This window comes from Echiichthys vipera (assembly GCF_963691815.1).
Source record: "Echiichthys vipera genome assembly, chromosome: 11".
Lineage (NCBI taxonomy): Eukaryota > Metazoa > Chordata > Actinopteri > Perciformes > Trachinidae > Echiichthys > Echiichthys vipera.
In genome coordinates, this window is record NC_139836.1 from 23,217,697 (window position 1) to 23,234,901 (window position 17,205).

Sequence of the window (17,205 nt, forward strand, 5' to 3'; positions counted from 1 at the left end):
ATGTTTCCTTTTACACAGCGTGCACCCTGAGAAATAAGTCTGAGTTGATAATGAGGGGCCTTTCTTCTTTGAGGAAATACACACGGCAACTTTGATCTAGAATGGCATGTAATTCCTCGCCTGACCCAATTCCCAATCTCCTGATAAGATGTTTTTTTTCCCTCTCCTCTCTTTCCTTTTGCTCTAACCGTTCTGCAGAACTCACTCAAATGGGGACTTGCTGTCCCATTAAAGATACATTTAAAGCCAAACATGTCATCCATTTCATTCTGCAGGAGGAGGATATGTGTGGTTGGATATGCTTTCTGCTGCAGGCTGAGCAGAGGAGACTCTCCATGTATCCCCTGTTCTCTCTGTCAGTGACAACCTCTGAGATCTCTGATCACAGCTGCTCAATTGAGTTTGTGTCGGACAGAGCTGCGTGACAAATGAGAGTGGCCGTCATAGTAGATAGAGTATCCTCACCTGGGTGTAAAAGCTTTTAAGCTTGTTGGAGGAGAAGGAAAGAGACATGGAGATGGTGTTTCACTTGTTTGTCTAGTCCAAAGCAGCTGTATCTCTGCGACCAAAGATAGTTGATTAAATTTGCTTCCTGCGGTATTTGCACATTTTGGGTTCTTGCAGAGCAGCTTGTTTTTACTCCCGGAATTGACTGCGCCATAAGTGGATTGACCCCCAAAACCCAGCAGTAGTCTTTCATTAGTCAGGATGCAGCCGGGGACCAGACAGCGAACAGTGTTTAGGGCCAATCCATCACGACACAAAGGGGGGATCAACATGGCACAAACTTGTCTTCCTCATCTTAAGGGACAATGCGGCCTTTAACCTTGTAGTAATCAAAACTGCTTTTCCTTGTGACTCGGATAATTCTGAAGGGCCAAGGCTACGCATAATTTCATCTCAGGGACAAAAAGGGCCCTCTGATGGCTCGTTTGCTACCAGGACCCCGTTGTTTTTCGATAGTCAAAAGAACCAATTTGGGTTTTGACAAGGAGCCTCTCTGAATAATTCCTTCATGTATTACAGGACCTATTAAATGCAAACTTTTCAATCTGGCAATCAATAAGGCAGGCAGCTTTCCCTGGCCCCGTGCCAGACACATTAGGGCTGCGAGCGATGGTTGCTAGGGAGCTGAGCCTGCTCAGGGGAAAGAATGTTTAATGTAATAGAATCACATAAATCAACCAGAGGAAAGTGCTTGTGTTGTTTCTTCTTCTTCTCTTCTCTTCTTTTATTTTCTCTTATTTCCCTTCTCTTCTCGTCTCTCTGTTTAAATGAAAACATTTAATATGGGTGTGTGTTTTTCAAAATGTAGTACTTCTTTTTCTCTTCCCCTCTTCTGTCAACCGCAATAACATCTGGGATGGGATTAAGCTGAGGGTAGTTGAATTTTCTCTGTTTGTGTGTGTGTGTGTGTGTGTGTGTGTGTGTGTGTGTGTGTGTGTGTGTGTGTGTGTGTGTGCGTGTGTGTGTGTGTGTGATTGTGTGTGTGTGTGTGTGTGTGTGTGTGCACCCTTGTTTTTGTACGCATAACTGTGTGTTCTCAATCCCTGTGCCACACACTTGAATAAATTGAGGTGAAAATTATATAAATGTTTCTTTTTTTCTTTGTCACAGGCCACTGCCCCACCCTGCTGAAATGAATGAGGCACTTTAGTGCTTTACTATAATTAAGAACAGGAGCCAGCATGCATGGAGGGCTCTCTTTCTCTCTCTTTCTATGTACAGTATTACTCTGTGTGAGTGTTAACTCTCCCTCTCTCTTCTCTCTGTGCAGTTTCAATAGAACATTTCCTCTGGGTGTTAGTGCCCTTTTTGTGGGAATATGATTGTCTTAGAAGAATTAGTGCACAGACATGACCTGTTAATTTAACAGCCAGATCTCCCTTAAAGTCATATCCCACCTATTCTATCTGATTATTTTAATACAGCACAGATGCACAGCAGATGTGATCATTTGTGACAGATACGATTGATTTACCTCCATGAAAACATCTCAAACCATTCCTGCAGCATAAATCACTTCCCCACTTTCCATTTAATCATATTTCCTCCAAATACAGTTACGTACGCTGCTGTGTCTCATTCTTCTGACAAGCCTGAAAGTTTGCCGGAGTTTACGTGCTCCTGAGTTTGTCACTTAGTTTGTTTCTCAATAAACAAAACACCAGACTAAAGACAGATGCTTTACAGAGTTGTGTGTTCAAAAGAAATATTGGTGAAAGTATAAATATTTGGAACAAATTGACAGCGAGGAAGCTGAGAAGATTCTGTGGGGACTTTATTTCCACCCTGAGAGCTTATCATTTGGAGCTATTATAACCATGTGTTAGCAAACAGTTGCATGTTGAATTTAGGGCTGGGCGATACGGCCAAAATCTTCTATCCCGATGTAGGTCATTATATCACGATACAAAGGAACATGTTTTCTGATAACTCAGTGAACCAATAGCATCAATCAATTTGTCCTTTTATTAAGAAAGCATCAATTAGTGCTGCCAGTTCATCATTTTGAATGTATACATTTGTAATTTCATGATATATTGAAAGAGGAAAAAAGCTTTAATGAGACTTTATTGCTCCCCAGGAGAAATTGACAAAAAATATAATGATATCGCCCCTTTGAGCCTCCGAAGATAACTCATCAGTGGAGTATCCCTTTAAAGGGCTGTGTGTTGTGTACATTGTGTGTGTGTGTGTGTGAGGGCACAGCTTGCAGGCTGATATGATGAGCAGGGGAAAGGCGAGTCAATGTCTGTGACTGATGTGATGTTGATGACGGGCGGCAACTGACTGAGTCATTTGCAAACACAGTATGTTACTCAATGCAGATCCATTACATACATTTAAAATATTATTCCAATTCTTCTCCCTTTGAACAAAATAAGCGGAGTGTTAGTGACACACTGTGTTAGCGACACACTGTGTTATCACTTTGCTTTGTTTTAGTCCAATACAGCGATTTATTGATGCTGCGTCCTCCTCACGATGAATGGGATTTTGTTTACAGCACATACTAGGTTGCAATTAGCGAAATGTTCTAGCACATTTTGTTTGATCCAAGATAGAGTAGTCATCCGCAGATTGGACAAGCGGTGAATCATGCAAATTCCGCGCATTTATTTAACCGTTTTGTGTAATCCTCTTTTCGTGGGAAACACAAGGTAGTGAAAACGTGACGCCCTCAACCTCCTCACGCATAATTTCCATTCGGTGTCATTGACAGATGCTGTTCCCTTTTTTATTTGGTCAGGTTTCAATAACATGAAACCAACTGCCAGATCGGGTGCCTGCTGCTGCTTATATGGACCCCCTCTCAGTGTCATGTCCCCTCATTGACAAGTGAGAGGGAGAGAAGGCGGATGAATCAGAGATGTGTTATATATTATGGGAAGAGGGTAAATGGAAACAGGGCAACCTCAGAGATCAATACAGAGCAGAGAGCCTGTAGGATGGAGGGAGAATACCAAACAAGACTCTTCTCCTCTGACCTTCTCCCTCTTTTTTTGTCGTCTCTCTCTTCTCTTCACCGGTGTATTACTTTCTCACTATTTTAGACCTGTTTCGCTGTTAATAACATCAAATATGAAAGCGACATTATTGGCTCTGAGTTACATGCCTTGCCGTTTCTCGCCAACCCCACAAAAGCTGCAGGGGGATCCAGTAAATTCCTTGGCCGAGCAGATAATGTGGAAATGTTGACAACAGCAAATTTGAGCCGAGTGAGTGATTTAAGGACTACAGCGGGTGACAGTGAGCATGAGAGTAATGGTTTTCAGCTTTTTCCTGCTTGTCTGTGACAAGAGAATTGAGCATACTTGCCTGAAAGATCTTGTCAGAGCTTGTGGGCAGTTGTGAATATTTTTAAGCTTGGGTGAATGTAAATGACAGAGTTTACATGAGTCAAATTTGGGTTTTAATTAGCAAGCTTTTAACTGGCAGCAGCCCTCATATTGCGACTAGTTTTAGCCCCAACTTGCAAAGCTGCTACAGAAACTGGCCAATAAAAGCAGAGGATCTCAGAGATGCGGCAGTAGATTGCCCTTTTTATTTCTCTGGTTTGAAATTGAATGATACCAATGATGTTTCAACTAACATTGCAAGCTCTATTCATCCAGCGGAGCAGCTGTTTCAACCACAGCTAATGAGTATGCGGCATTTCTGGGATTTTGATTATATATCATGCTTGTTATGGAGGAGGAACAGAGATTTTTTTCCCTTTGCTGCAATGACACAACATCATTCTTTCTGGTATAATGCACAGTCAGAGCTCATCATATTTATTTCTACTCTTGTCTTTCTCATACAGTGTACAGTGACTGCATTACTGTACGGCCTCTTCCCTTTTCACTCAGCGTTTTTCCTCAAAGGAAGAGCTGGCTCACTGGAATATGTCCTCCACAAATATCAATTCCATCCTGTGCTGTTAAATATAATTTTGTCATATTTATGAACCAAATATTGCGTACATATATTACAGCATGTTACTGTTATTATGTTTTAGTAGACTGATATCTGTATTTCACTGTGCAGAGTGTCTCATGACAGCTGCTGTAGCTAATGACTTTACCAGTCTGCTGTGGACTGCAGCAGTGTCACTTACAGTGTAGTGTAATACAACTAGTGCAATATTTGAGCTTTTTTAAGACGTATATTGTTACTTTTGCATGTTTTAGCACATTAACTATGAATTCCCTGGAAACTTGACACCTACACAAACATGTTTTTGGATGTACCTAAGTTCAGTCAACTGAACAATGGCTTCATTAAAGCTATGAAAAAACTGTATAATGCAAAGCTATTCAATTGAGTATATTCCAGCTATTCATTTAAAGCAGCAAAATATCTGCATTTTATAGAAGCTGGACACATGGATTACTTAAATTATTGATTATCTACTGATCATGTTCTAGATGAATTGATTAATTGGTCTATAAAAAGTCAGAAAATGAAAAAAGTGAAAAAGGTCCGTGCCAGTTTTTCAAGGTTCAAGGTGATGTCTTTTAACAGCCCAGAGTGTCAAATAGCGCCGTTTTGTCACGGTCTTCTGCGTTTGGCACCAGGCTTTCAAACGTAAACCCGTCTCTGTCTACATTAGACGCTCAGAGCAAGAGTTCCAGGATTCAGAGCGCCAAGCTACACGTAAGGAGGCAGGTTTGAGTGGTGGATGTGTCAAACAAACACCGAACTTTCATCCAGGAGGCAGCAGTTCTGCCCCATTCTTGTCCCGTCACTCTACTTATGTTACAAACTCACTTATTTTAATGTTAGGAAAGGATTGTGGATTGAATTGGATCCTTTCTTAAGCCTAACCATGTAGTTTTATGTGAGTTCACAACATCTAGGGCTTTGTGTGGCTTCTGGGAGCATTATGCGTTCTATGCGCAGGTCTACCCAGGGCAAGGACAAGTGATGCCAAAGGGTCCTGACAAAATGTCAATAAGTGATGAGCTGGGATGAGAATGCGTTGCTTTAAATGCTTTGTTTTGTCAGTCTAAAACCCAAAGATATTGAGTTTAATATGATGTTAAACTGAGCATTTTTCTAAAGCCTGTGAATGTTCTCATTTGAGCATTTTTCTGCAATTTTTGCAAGAAAAATTACTTTAACGATTAATATATTATCAAAATTGTTGGTTATTATTATTCTGTCAATTGATTAGTTGTAGCTCTGTTTCAGCACTTGTTTTATTTCATGTTAGCACAGCAAGAAAATCGACTTTCAAAGACTTAAAACCTGCTTTTATTGATATGTATTTGTGGGTAATTTGTCTGATTTGCAATGAGGTGTTCAAGGGAAATTCAGTCTCCAAGCTGTCCAAGAAAAAGGGGGTCAGCTGCTGAAAGCATCTAATTCATGAGGAGGGAGTCAGACAGGAAGCAGACACAGATGTTTCAAGAAAAAAAGGATAATTTAATTTCATCATGTTTTGCATTAAAAAGTTGCTGTTTGGCAGACGGCTCTACATTTTCCCTGTTTCCTTGAACGCATCAAAAAAGAAATGAATTCTCTGTGATGTATTACCAAATGTATTATTAGTAACTTTAAAGCCTCTGCAAGCTGATTTTCATATGTTATGCATTGAAAACAACGGCTCCCCGGAAGCCTGTAAATCAATACAATCAAATGAAGCAGTGTGGTCTCTGACTTCATTTCTGCTGCTGTTGTTTTATTGCACCATCTTCAAAGATAGCATAAAAACAAAAGATCTGCTCTGTAACTACTCATTTTGTTCTATCTTGGTGCTTTGTTCCCCATCTCTGCTTGTAAAGTTGTTGATTAAAAGAGGTGCTAGAAGTATAATATTGCTGCACCTGAGTGACAGATGTTTGTATGCTTTTGTCTTCGGAAAATCAGCACATATAGCTCTCTTTGAGTTCAGTTCCCTTTCATTTGTGTGGCATCTGTTGTATCCCCTGGGTCACGATTCATAACAAAGCACAATCCTACAAAGCCACACCAGTTACATGCTCTATTGATTGACTGACGTTTCTTAATGCCACCTTAAAACAATACCTTACCTTAAGCTCATGAATAAAGAAAGAAAGTGTTTTTGTGTAAAACCTCTGTGAAACTGATGGGATTTTGAAGGTATTTCAGGCCACAAATGAGTTCAGCAGAACATCCATTTAATATAATTGTCTTCCTGACATCAGGGGGTGGATGGCTCACACCTTGAGTAGGAACGTACACTTTAATCAATGGTCCTGACTGTTCTGTTTCTGTTTCTTGACTCTTGCTCTAGTCATGCAATCCTTTTTCTGAAAATGTAAAATAAAACATAAATAAATAGATTCCCGCTTGCATTTCAATTTGCATATTACAAAACTGGTTCAGTCCCGCTTCTTTAATCTTGGGAATGTTAGTAAGATCTGCCGCATATCCTGTCATCTCAAGACACTGTGAAACTGTGCATTCATGCTGTTGTCACATCGTTGTTACGTTATTGTAATGCACTTTTTACTTGAGTAACTCATCCTTGAAGTGTCTACAGCTTGAACAAAGTTCTGCTGCCCGACTCCTAAATAAGACTAGGCGTATGCTAATATCCCTCCTGCTTTTGTTTCTTTCAACAAACTATCAGTACGTTTTTGAATTGATTTTCTAATTACATCAGATCTTGCATGGCAGAGATCCAGCCTACAGTGTTTTGGTGTATTCAGCTACTGCTGCGACTCTAACAACAGCAACAATAATGAAAGTTACAAGAACAAGCAATAACAACACGACATAAGAAAACTGATCAAGGCGTCAGTCTGGCACAAATCAAAAGGAGAGCAAGCATTTCTATTTATGGCAGCCAAACTATGCACCAGTTTGCTATACAGTATAATGTGAGAAATCTGTCAGCGCTTTTAAATCATAACTCATCTGGATAGCACAGATTGCTTATCGTCTTAATCTGTTTTGTATAGCTCTGATTATTTTATATAACTGTATTTATTTGAATTTCCCCTTTTTGTTCAGTTCTTTGTAAACAACTTTTTGGGGAAGACAACACAATTTAAGGCGGTATTCCAGCAAACTAGCATTTCCCTTACAAGAGAGAAAAGAAAAGGAACTGTCAAAATTGAAGCAGCAGACGCTGAAATATACCGACTTAATCCCTAGCATAATTCAAGCCTGAAAAACAGTGGATCCTACAAATCCCACAATGCAACATGATAGTGTATTTCATTCAAGCTCTCTTAGCTTGTAAGCCCCCATCTCTTCTGTAATCCTTACCCCCCCTCCACAGTTTTTAACACAGGCTTTCTATTGTCAATGTATAAATAAATACAAAGTGTACAAGCCCAAGCTGAGATAACCCGGATGACATCATTATGACAACATCAGGGTTATTTGTTCAGACCTTGAAAGCAAAGCTCCTGCAGAGCCACAGAAGACATTATTCACTTACATTAGTGGAGTGCCCCTTTAATGCCTGTACAAAGCATCAAATTTATAGTGTTGAATATTGTACTTAACTCTTATCGGTTTTCTTCATGTTGTATTAGAATCTACTTAGCGCTGCACTGACTGAGTGGCTATAGCGTCAGCTGTCCTGCAGAGCAGTTATAACCCTGACACTATTGTAGTTTATGAGGTCAGGAGCTTTACAGCGTGTTCTGAAAATAATCTGCCAAACCACAGCTGTTTGATCAACATGCTGCACTACCACCAGGAGAGGAGGGACAGACAGAGAAAATAGAAAAGAGATCCAGAGAGAGAGAAACAAATGACATAATGTCCTCCCAGTGTCTGCAGCTCAGCCACAGCCCCAGCCAATTAGAAAGCTTACATAAAGATAAGGAGGCCCTTTATTTTGAAAGGTCGTGCTGCGAGAACAAAAAGATTTTTTAAAGTGTACATACACTCATTGTACATCACACGCACTGACGCACACACGCACACTGACATGCATACTTTTCAACGCCTTTGTGCAGTTATTAATGCCCTGCGGCTCTCTCTCCAAATTGAATCTAATCAAGTGAAAGGCTGTGAGGGTCCTCGGGAGAAAGAGCAGGTCTGACGGTGACCGCTTACAATAAAATCCCTGACATTTGGAAACAAAGCTTGCTCTGAGCTGTAATTGCGTACGACAACTGCTGCAGTCTTTGATGAATGTGTGTGTCTGCAGTGTGATATGCATGTGCATGTATGCTGGAATATGGGTTTTACATCTGTTGGCTTTGTGGCACCTAACTCTGCATATAGGCTGTGTGTTTGTGTCTTTGTGTGTGTGCTGGATGAATGGTTTTAATAATTTCCTTTGAAGTGGTCGTCATATTGGAGTACAGTGGAACTAATTACGCTGATTGTCGGGAATGCAGCAGCTGTAAATATGTTATGAATGGTGCCCTCCCTGCCCTGTTCCTGCTGAACATTTATCAGCTTCCAGCTTGATAAAATTACACCAGTGATGGAAAAATGCATTTTTTAGATAAACCATGCCTGTTTGGTTTGTAAGCAAGGCCAGGTGAATGCATGCTAGTTAGCCACCCCTGAAATATTAACTTACCAGCAGAAATTCCCATGAATGTCATGTCCAAGGGCTTTGTAAAAGCAGACAGGACAGTGAATAATTCATGTAAAAATCGTGTTTCAAACTGCCTGACTCTGCTTCATCAACTGTTGAACCGTGTAGTCGGCTTTGTAGGCTAAAAAAATATTAGCACGCTACGTTCAAACATCAGTCTCGGTGAGAAAATGAGTGTGCAAAATGTGACATTGAAGCTTTAAGGAACAACGCACATGCATAACCTGTTTATGATTTGGCCAGTTTCCAGAGACACCCTATTGTATCATATTGTAGGCGTACTTTGTCATATTATGTCATATTCATCTATCATATTATATTAGAGCTCAAGCAATTCAATTATCTGTTAGTCGATCAACAGAAAATGCATCAGCATCTATTTTTTTTTAATAATTGCCTAACCATTTGAGTCATTTTTAAACAGAAATGGCAAACATTAGTGGTTGCAGCCTCTGAAATGTCAATATTTTCTACGATATAAAACTGAATAGGGTTTGGGATTGTTGTTCAGACAAAACAATACGTCCTCTTACACTTTGGGAAATTGTTACATGATGCATGTTGTGCCATTTCCTGAACGATTAATCAATTAAAAAAGAAAAAAAATCAATTCCAGGCCTATATTATATTATGTGAAATATCTCTTCATGTATGATGTTACATGTGGAGCCATAATGCTTAATGTCAATACTGGTGCATATTGCATGTTTAGATCATTTTCCTTTCAGTGTTTCTGATGAGTGAGGTTTAAGCAGATACATCGGATGAGATTTAGCTGAACATAGAGTAATCCAAGGGGAAACCGGTCCAATTTCATCTTTAAGAAATGGAAAAATGTCTCATCTAAACCTTCAAATTGGCTCATTAAAGTATTTCTCTCCTAAAGTGCGTTATGTAACCAAATCCATCTCTTTCTGCATGGAATATAATAATTGGGCATGTAGTTAGTTATAGATTATTATATTTCTGTCAGTGTGTGTGGGTGGTAGGCGATGTTCTGTTATAGTTAATCGGGACTGCAGAAGAACAGTAATTTTCATCAGCATCAGTAACCTGTCACCTAGACTGCTAACTGTTATTTGCATAAAATCCACATAGACGATTCTGTAGGAATAGTTTTATAGAAGCAAAATTAAGAGGCTGCATTTAATTACATTTATAGACTGCTGCTTCCGTAATTGTGTTAGAGGAAAGTATTATGCAGGGGAAAATGTCATGAACAGAGATTGTTAATAAGTACAGAAAGAACAACCATTGCAGAGCAGCTAGTTGATCATGTCAAGTCCTGTATCCTGATGTGGTAGGTTTTCGGTGACTTTACAATTATGACCTTTGCATATTTCAAGTCTGTCTAATTTCAAACGTCTCTATAGTTCTAACATTTTTCCTGTAGTTACTTGTTACCAGTTCTCGACTCCCATCCCTATAGGGCCGGATACCTGCTGAACTAATAACACTCATAACACCCAATAACACTCGCTAATTAGCAAATGTTAGCACCCTAACACTCTAAACCACATTGGTAAACACTATACACCATCACTGTGAGTGTGTTAGCAGTCCCAAGAGGATATGGCTCTAGACTCTTAGCCTTGGTTTTACATGGTGTAATATTAACAGCTTGATCTACATATCAGCATATCTTCCTGGCGTTTATGGCAGCTTATTATGTCAGCTCAGTCTGCACTTCCTGTCCTGGGGGTTTTCTTTGCCAGTTAGTTGTCCCCATCGGTCAAACTTTTGTGCTGTCACTGGAATATGAATCACACGCCCTCATCAGAAACAACACATCCAATGTGATCTGGCTCTGATGGGAGAGGTCGCTGCTACCTGAATAAAACAGTGAGCTTTGGTACCAACTGTGCCAGATAATTATGGTCAAAATAAAGATCTTAAAGCAAGATAGAAAACTGTGATGTGCACTCACAATTTACATTCAAGTCTCTTTGTTTTTTCACACACGTGCACGTACGCAAGATAACAAGCTGTTGACATTCCTCTTGAAACTCCAGCAGCGACTCATGCCATGCATTTCAAACATGCAGCCCGACAACATTAACTGTTTGTACAGTTGACATGAAGAAATGTGTATTAGCTGCAAGGAAAGGGTGTGAAACTTTTAACGCCACAGTGATACAGCAAAGTTCAAGCATGTTGCTACCGTGTGTGTGTGTGTGTGATATGTGTGATATCTTATGAAACAGGCAGAGAGATCATCTGGGTGGGATATAAGGTAGCAAGAGAGATGAATTTATGTTGTGTTGAAAAAAATGTTGGTATTGCTTTGTACTGGACAAATTGCTTTTCATGAATTATTGAAAATGTATGAAACATAAAATCAACATTTGGGAATCTCTCAAAACAATATTCACGTACGAAATGTTTCTTTGTTGCTGTTTTTTTTTTTAAATCACATATTTACCTACTTGAGATTTATATGGTACTCACCAAAAGTGACAGAACAATAAACGTAAAGTATATGATCTCGAGCATTACAGGCAACCTTGCAATATAAGGCCAACAGTAAGGAGTAAAAGGATCATATTCACAGCACACTGGCAGTAGATGTGCCAGAATATAATAGTAGCCAAAGAATGATTTATGAGAGAGAATAAAGTAATAAAATCTGAAGAGAATTGGAAGAGTGAATGTGTCATGTAAAATTAAGTACTGCCATTCACTACAAATCTTAAAGGAGCACTTGGAAAACAAAATGTTCTCTATTTCCCTGCAAAGATCTCCCTTTGCAATGTCAAATTTAACTATGTATTATCTGTGTGGAGTGGACTTTCTAACTTTGTGTCTGTATTTTGCATGTTTTTCAGGCCAGGAGGAGGATGGGCGGAAGGTTTTGGTCCTCAGTTACCCCCAATATTGCCGCTTCCGGTCAGTTTTGGCACGGCTCAGAGAGCAGCCTTCGTCTCTGCTCATAGACCACACGGTGCTGGCGTTGGGCGGCATCGCTGCATTGGGTGGTAGCACGAGGATCCTGTACTGCCGGGACACCTTTGAACATCCTGTGCTGCTGCAGAACGAGAGCATCTGTGACGAGTTCGGTGAGTTTGGCAGCTTGATTGTAGCCTTTGGATAAGTTATCATATTAGCTCATCTGCAATGCCAACAGCCATTAGCGGTTTATGGCACTTGGGAGTGTTGCACATTGAGCCCATGAAACATCAAACTACTCATGTCCTGAGCTCTGGACGTAAGCATGCACTCAGAACTCATTGTCACAGTACAGTTCATCTCAAACTTTCAATTATGTAATTTTGGTTACCATGACCATTTGTTCAAGTCTGCTTTTAGTGGAAAGTGGACACAAAGTGTTTGCTCTTTGTGGGCCAAGCAATTTGACAACAGAAAATGTACTTGAGTCCATTTAAAATTCTAATTATCTGTAATGGGTAGCTGCTGTAACATCCAACTTACAAATCCAAATACAGTTGCTGTGTTGTGAAAAAAAGGTACTGTATCTCCAAAACAACACTATTTCAGTAGCTGAGAAAAACAGTTTTCTGACAATGCATTTCTCCGATAATCCAATAGGCTTTCGGAAGAGCACTGATTTTACACATCAAAGTCTGTTTACAGGTCTCGGGGAGTACTAGTCAGTACATGTGGGAAAAAAAGAGTTGAATAAAGCCTTTTTTTGGTACCTGAAGGAGCTGTGTTAGACTACAAGTTTGAAAATGAAAAAAAATAAATCAGGTGGTGTAGAGAAGCAAGTGATCTTACCAAACCTCTCCACATCTCTAAATCTAAATCCAGCAGCTCGAGGCTACATTAGCCGCTAGGGGCTGAGTCTCTGGCTGAACTGTTGGTGGTCAACCTGCATTGTGTGTAATGTAATAACTGTAGGAGCCAAGTTGTAAAGAGGGAGAATGCATGCGTTGGATGCTTTTTTCTTTAATTGTCCATCATGAGTCCCACAATGTTATACAGAAGGAGTGCCATACACTTTACACATGCTAAAGAAGAACAAGTATTCTTTTTTTCACAAAGGAAAACTTAATGCTTCAGTTTTTCAACAAAAAAACAACCCAAAACTCAGGAGGCTAAAGACAAAAGAATGATAAACAGAAATTGCTATGAGGAAGTCCATTTTCCTTAGCTGTACTTTGGATTTGTGTGTTGAACGACTCATTAGTTTGTGTGCCGTGGTCTCATTTCACTGTGTCTCATGACTTTTATTTGTCCTTTCTTTCCCGAACAAATTAATCAAAGCCATATAAACCGAACATGGCTTTTGTTCAATGCTCTTTAGCCTAAATTCAATTCAATAGATCAACATGTGTTTTCAATATGTGTTTCATTTAGTCCCAGTTCAAGGGGTCTTTCTGTTCCTGAACACAAGTGACCGCCATTCAAACACCCTCAGCAGTCACACCTATGAAAAGCATTTTGTGGTTCCAGTGAGGAATTTTGAAGTGCTGGAACATGTCTATTTGCCATTCACTGTGCTTTCCCTGCCGCTCATGAATCCACACATTTTATTAACCCCGAGCTGGGCTAAAACAAAGGAGTAATGTGATTCATCTCTCTTTATATTTCCTCTGCTCGGCAGCATAGTGGAGCTCAGCGGGCTCTTGTGCAGCATCAATTTGACATTCACAGTAACAGCTCCTCTGGTCAAATGTCATTGTTTTTCTTTTCCTGTAAATTTGCCAGTAGGTAATTGCATTTTAAGAGAGAGGCAGAGGTGAGACCAGAAGGGAAAACGGTTTTAGGCATTGGAAAATAAGTTATGAATAGTAACGCTAACATCCTGTGGCTGCTATTGCTCATTCACTTGGCTCAATAATGCCATTCCTCTGTGAGCCACATTTAAGCTAAAGGTTTATTTTCAGAGCCTAAGGGAGTTCTACTTTTTTTAAAAAAAGAATAAGGCACCCAGATTTCTAATGCTATTCACATGAAGGTTTACTAGGTTTGAAGCAGGCTTTTATTTCCGCTTGAATTGCTGCTAGGTGATTTGTTTTAAAACAGCAGAGCTAAGTAATTTCCATCGCTCTGCCAAGTGAACTCAGGCCTCAAGGGCGTCTTACGTAGAGACATAAACACACGTGAATGTTTGCACATATGTGCTTAGAAACATACGCAACTGCTGAGCAAAGTGCTCCTGCTATTTACAGGCTGCAAGTGAAAAAAAAAGCAGCTATAAACGCCATATTAAATCCACCTTTATTAGGATAAATACCAGCACTGTGGACGCATCAGAAGCAATACTGTGCAGCTGTGAAATATTAAAAAGTTCAAAATTGATCTGGGGAACAATTTTAAGACTTTCTTCTATGCATCTTTCCATGCTAATTCTGACCTTTTGGATTCAGCCAAATGTGCTGTGGCCGCTCTAATAGCTGTCCGTCTTGTCGAGGCTAATTCATGAAAGTGTGTCAGGCTACCTCAGGGGGTAGGGAAGACGAGAAGGCTCAGGGAGAGGGAGAAAAAGAAGTGCTATTGCAGGATTTCAGCAAGCCTGTTGGTACAGTATTGTGTGAAATGTAGCCATCAGATGAAAGCCCGCTGGTTAAAACCAGTTTATTTTTGATTTGTCTGGTTATGGTTTTAACTCAGCAGTACAGTAAGTGCACGTACAGCATAATCACGCACAGACTTACTAAATAATAAGCAGCATATTTTTATTTGGGCATGTGTGGTGCACTCTGGTTCTGATTTATCTGTATTTCTGGAGGTGAGTAATGACACATCATCAGGCTCCGGTTGCTCCGGTGTACCTAATGACTTTGATATCTACAATATTTGCTCTCACTTTACTGGATGATGTAAGGTCATTCCTGGTATGACAGTGACAGTTGTCGGAGGTTGTGCTTTATCTATCCGGACCTATATTCATGGTTTTTTTTTCCGTTCACGTCACCGCCGCGCTTTTAAACCAGCTTGAGCTTGCGTCAGTTACCAGATCTTAAGTCCTGTGATCCATATTCATGTTCCGCATCGCCTGTCACCCCTGCAGCTGCTGTCCTCATGGGGAATGACACAGTTTTTGTTTATAATTATCATACATTCTCTGCCAGTGTGGATTGATTATAACCGTGTTACTTTGTGTCCCCAATACAATTTCTTGCCAGGAGGAATGTAATATTACAGTTGTACAATCGCAGAAAAGGAAAACACAAGTTGTGCGGAAGACCTCGCTGGCACACATATTCTACTTACTGCAAAAACAAGCTCTTATATAAACCTTTCGGATAAAGGTCTCACATACTGTTCTATAATAATATTGGCACGGCTAGTGTTTTTTTGCTGTGAGAAAAAGCCAGAAATACTGTGAGTGGGCCAGGCGTTTGCAGTGCTGAATGAATGATAGGTCAAGGTTTAGTTATTAGCTGTCACGGTTCTGTTGAGCATTACTCACATTCATTTAGCATGAATACTGTATGTGCTACAAAGCAATAACATCAACATTTGTAAGCGCAACCTAGAGGTGCTGTACATGATATATTTAAACAAGATGTACATCGCGGAGCTTCGGGGCATCTTGACAGCTACTCATTTGGGCGTCTGTTAAGGAAAATATTATGAGCAACATTTTTCCCATTTTCTCTCATTCTGAAGTTATTCTCCCAAACTGCTGCTGACCTTCCTCTCCCCTCCCTTCCCCCCACTCCTTCAGAAACCCAACACTCCTTATGTGCACATTGCTTAAATCAACAGTATTTTGAAAGTGAGTGAGGCAATCATGTTTGAGGCAAAGCAGTTGAGAAGAGCTTCTTGCTCTTTCTCATTTGTCCTGTATTTCCCGGATCTCTTTCCTTGGCACAGAAACTATATGTTTCATGCTCCGCTCAGTGTGTTTTGTTTGAAATATCTATCACTCAGTGCTGGTTTGATTTTTATGAAAAAGAAACATTTTCAGAGCAATCCTCTGGAATCCTTTTTTTTGTAATCCTTACAGGGTGGGAGGAGTACAAAAATACAATTCACTGCTTCAGTATATTAACATTGTCCAGATGCAATGATCACAAACAGAATTGTAAGGTCTATTTTTGTAGTGTGGAGCATGTGTGCTAGTTTCTGCGGCTGCTCAGTGTGTTTTTATGAGGGTGTTTCTGCATGTCTGAGTTAGTTGCATCTGTTGTTTGACAGAAAAAAAAGATTCCCTGTTCAGTCGCTCGTCATTTCAATGAAACCGATACTGAAATATACTCCATCGGAGAAGGAGAGATGAGGAAAAGGAAAATGTGAAAAGCAGTAGACATGCTAAAATCTCAAACCTGTACTTTGAGATACCATCTTTAAAAACATTCAGTCCTGCTGGCTTGATTGGGTTGGGTCACCAGATGAACATACAGCATGATGTCATTGTTTCCACAACTTGAACCACTTTCTCGCTCGCTCTTTAAACATGAAATCAGATTAGATGTAATATGCATACGCCAATATCGTCCCATGACAGCCCCGTCTGTTAATGTAATAGGGAAACTGCTTGCTAAGCCCATGTTTTCCCATCTCCTCTGCAGATTTGTGTTAACCACCAGCCCATGAATTTTTCATCGGCCATATGTCGATGGTATACAGAGGCCATAGGGGAGAAATTTAAAGGAGAAAAGAGCACATTTTGTAGCCTTATAGTCACTTCATAATCAAAACATGGACTCTTTAAAGCCATATTGTCATGTTGTTACATAACCGTAAAATTATGTTTTTACAAGAAATGAAAGATACATCATTTAACACTTAAGGCTCCTAAACAGAGCACACAGTATAATTCAACTTACCAATGCTAAGTGACTCCTTAATGCAATGTGAGCAGGATGCGTCTTATTTATTGCTTTAATATACATGGTGGTATGCACAGGCAAAATTGATGCCACAGTGCTATTTTAACTAAAAGCATTTTCTTCTACTGGCATCAGCAACATTAGCCTGACTCTAGGACTGAATAAGGTACAATCTTCATGATCGTCCCTATTATGTCATCAGCAAAACACCATCTCTACACATAATGCTTTACATCGCTGCTTATCTGCTTTTAGCAAACAGCGCAGATAGATAAATACGCACATTGCCACAGAAGCTTTTCAGAAGTCTGGAGCTGTTATTTACAGTGCAAAGGTTGCTCAGAGAAGCAGCGCTGGTGGAGGATAATTGACCAGCAGAGGATACTCTTCTGTTCAGTCACAGAATCATAATAAGATGTCATCCTATCTTTTTCACCCTTCAGT

General features: G+C 39.9%; 1 protein-coding gene across 1 annotated transcript in view; it reads left to right on the forward strand.

Annotated features, from left to right (window-relative positions):
* Positions 1 to 17,205, forward strand: part of arid5b (AT-rich interaction domain 5B) — a 78,057-nt gene that overhangs the window by 23,461 nt on the left and 37,391 nt on the right. Inside the window, exon 4 of the mRNA XM_083922559.1 lies at positions 11,845 to 12,075. Within this exon, the coding sequence (XP_083778685.1) occupies positions 11,845 to 12,075 (231 nt within the window). The remainder of the gene's footprint in view (positions 1 to 11,844; positions 12,076 to 17,205) is intronic.